Source organism: Otolemur garnettii, unplaced genomic scaffold, assembly GCF_000181295.1.
Source record: "Otolemur garnettii isolate 467f Iridium unplaced genomic scaffold, OtoGar3 scaffold00067, whole genome shotgun sequence".
Lineage (NCBI taxonomy): Eukaryota > Metazoa > Chordata > Mammalia > Primates > Galagidae > Otolemur > Otolemur garnettii.
This window is the reverse complement of record NW_003852462.1, coordinates 119,366-121,450: the sequence shown is the minus strand read 5'-3', so window position 1 is coordinate 121,450 and position 2,085 is coordinate 119,366. Positions and strand designations below refer to the sequence as shown.

General features: G+C 55.3%; 1 protein-coding gene across 1 annotated transcript; it reads right to left on the bottom strand.

Annotated features, from left to right (window-relative positions):
- Positions 1-498: 498 nt before the first annotated feature.
- On the bottom strand, positions 499-1,875 carry ISG15 (ISG15 ubiquitin-like modifier). The gene is made up of 2 exons (XM_012807266.2): positions 1,860-1,875; positions 499-1,434 (listed from the first exon to the last, which is right to left on the bottom strand). Exons 1-2 carry the CDS (start codon positions 1,860-1,862, stop codon positions 904-906), a joined length of 534 nt encoding a protein of 177 aa, XP_012662720.1. The 5' UTR covers positions 1,863-1,875; the 3' UTR covers positions 499-903.
- Positions 1,876-2,085: the final 210 nt, after the last annotated feature.

Sequence of the window (2,085 nt, the reverse complement as noted above, 5' to 3'; positions counted from 1 at the left end):
CCCCCCCCCCCCGACCAAAAGAGAGCTTCTGTTTGAGCCAAATCTCCTGCGTGGCTGCAGGGCTGAGGTTTGAGCGCTGCCATCCTTGGGCTCAAGAGGTGCAGACCCTACTGTGCCCACTTTGTACCCATATCCTGGCAAAGGCAGCCTGTGGCTCCTTTGTTGGTAACTTGGTTTAGGGGAAAATTAGAGAAAGAAGCGTCTGGTGAGCAAAGGAATCCAGCTTATACCAATTAGGGCTTCCCCATCTAGGAAAAGCTCTTCTCTCTTGTCAGTGTGAGCCCCAATACAGGTGTCCCTTATCTGCCGGACATGGGCTCTCCATTAAGGGGACCCTGGAAGAAGGTGTGCTTGGTAGCCGTAGGCTCTTTCTGCATCTTGCCACAAGGTGTTTTGGGTGGTCGGAATTGTCTATACCTCTCCCTAAAACAGGTGGGGCAGTTCAGGCTGGTAGAACCTGGAGGGCCAGTGGGTCCTGAGGACTCACCCCTCTCCACTTCCAGGGACTCTGGGGAGGGACAGTCCATAGGGAGCCACACCCTGTGGCCTTTGGGACCGACCAGGCCTGCCCCTCCCTATGCTGTCTGCTGATCCAGAGCCCCTACCCTTCCCCGTCAGGATGGACCCCAGCAAATGCATCTATTTTTCTTTCTCTAGAAGTTAATTTCCTACAGGCTATGGGATGTCTTCAGTTATGGAGGGAGAATGTCCTTATTTTGATCCCAACAGTCTCTAACTGTGAAATCCTTGTCCCTTAATTTGGAAACCCAGTCCTGGTCACCTGATTCTATGAACCCCACAGCAGGGGTGCAGGCTGAGGGTCAGAAAGATGGGGCTGCTCAAGAGGGGATGAAGGTAGACACAGGTAGGCCTTGCTCTTCGCATCCACATTTATTTCCAGTATCAACTTTTGCTCCTGGTCAGGTGCTGGTGGGGCTCCTGTTCTGCCCCCTCCCTCCCACCCCGCCCACCCCGCAGGCGCAGGTTCATGAACACTGTGCACAAGGGTGTGAGGCTGTACTCCCCCAGAGGGAGCTTGTCCTCCATTGGCTTCCCCTTGAAGCTCAGCCAGAACTGGTCGTTCTGTATGCGCTCCTGTAAGCATACCTGCTGCTTGAGGCTGGCCACGCTCTCCATCAGCCTGATCTCGTAGGCACTGCTTTGGCCCCTGTCATTCCTCACCAGGATGCTCAGGGGGTTGTCGCAGCTCTGCACCACCAGCAGGACTGTGCTTCCGGGGCCCAGGCCCTGGCTGACGAGGGAGACCTTGTCCTGCAGTGCCACGCTGCTTGGGTGAACAACCAGGTGTTGCTGGAAGGCATGCACACCAATCTTCTGGGTGATCTGCCACTTCAAGTCTGATACCAGTGTAGAATTGCTCAGGGACACCTGGAACTCCTGACCCCCCAGCATCTTCACCTTCAGGTCCCAACCCTGCAGGTATCACAAGAGCTCAGAGATACTGGCATGAGTCCAGAGGCCCCTACATGCAAGGCATTGGCTGCAGGGCCAGCTCCTATGCCCAGGGATAATGCTCACTCTCATCTGTCCTTTCTACCCATCAGGAGAGGGACCCCAGGTGCAGGAGCCACAGAGGGGCCATTTCTAGAAGAAAAGCCAGCCTCCGACAGCAGCACTGTTACCTCTTCACCTGCTAAAGTGCCCTTAGTGCCCTGCCCCAGGGGACCTCAGAGCCACTGCCTTCTAAGACCCAGACCTGCCTTCAGAGACTGTCCCTCTCCTCACATTTAGAACCTGGGCAGGCTCTGAGCTTTTCTGTTCTCACTGCACTCCTGGAGTGGGGGAGGAAATTCGACTAGAATAGAGCCCATCTGCTGCCCACCTGTCAGATCACTTACCATGGCTGTGAGGTATGGTGCTCGGTCCTCTTCTGGCTGCCTTCAGTCCTGCTCAACCCCCTTTATAGGCTTGAGCAGTACATCAGGGGGTGTGTCCAGAGAGCCTGCACCAGTGGCCAAATGCTACTTCACTTTCAGTTAACTTTTCTCCAGGCACCCCGAGAGCCAGTGAAGAAACAGAACAGAATGACAGAGTCATAGTGGCACACAGAAGGGGGGAGCCCAG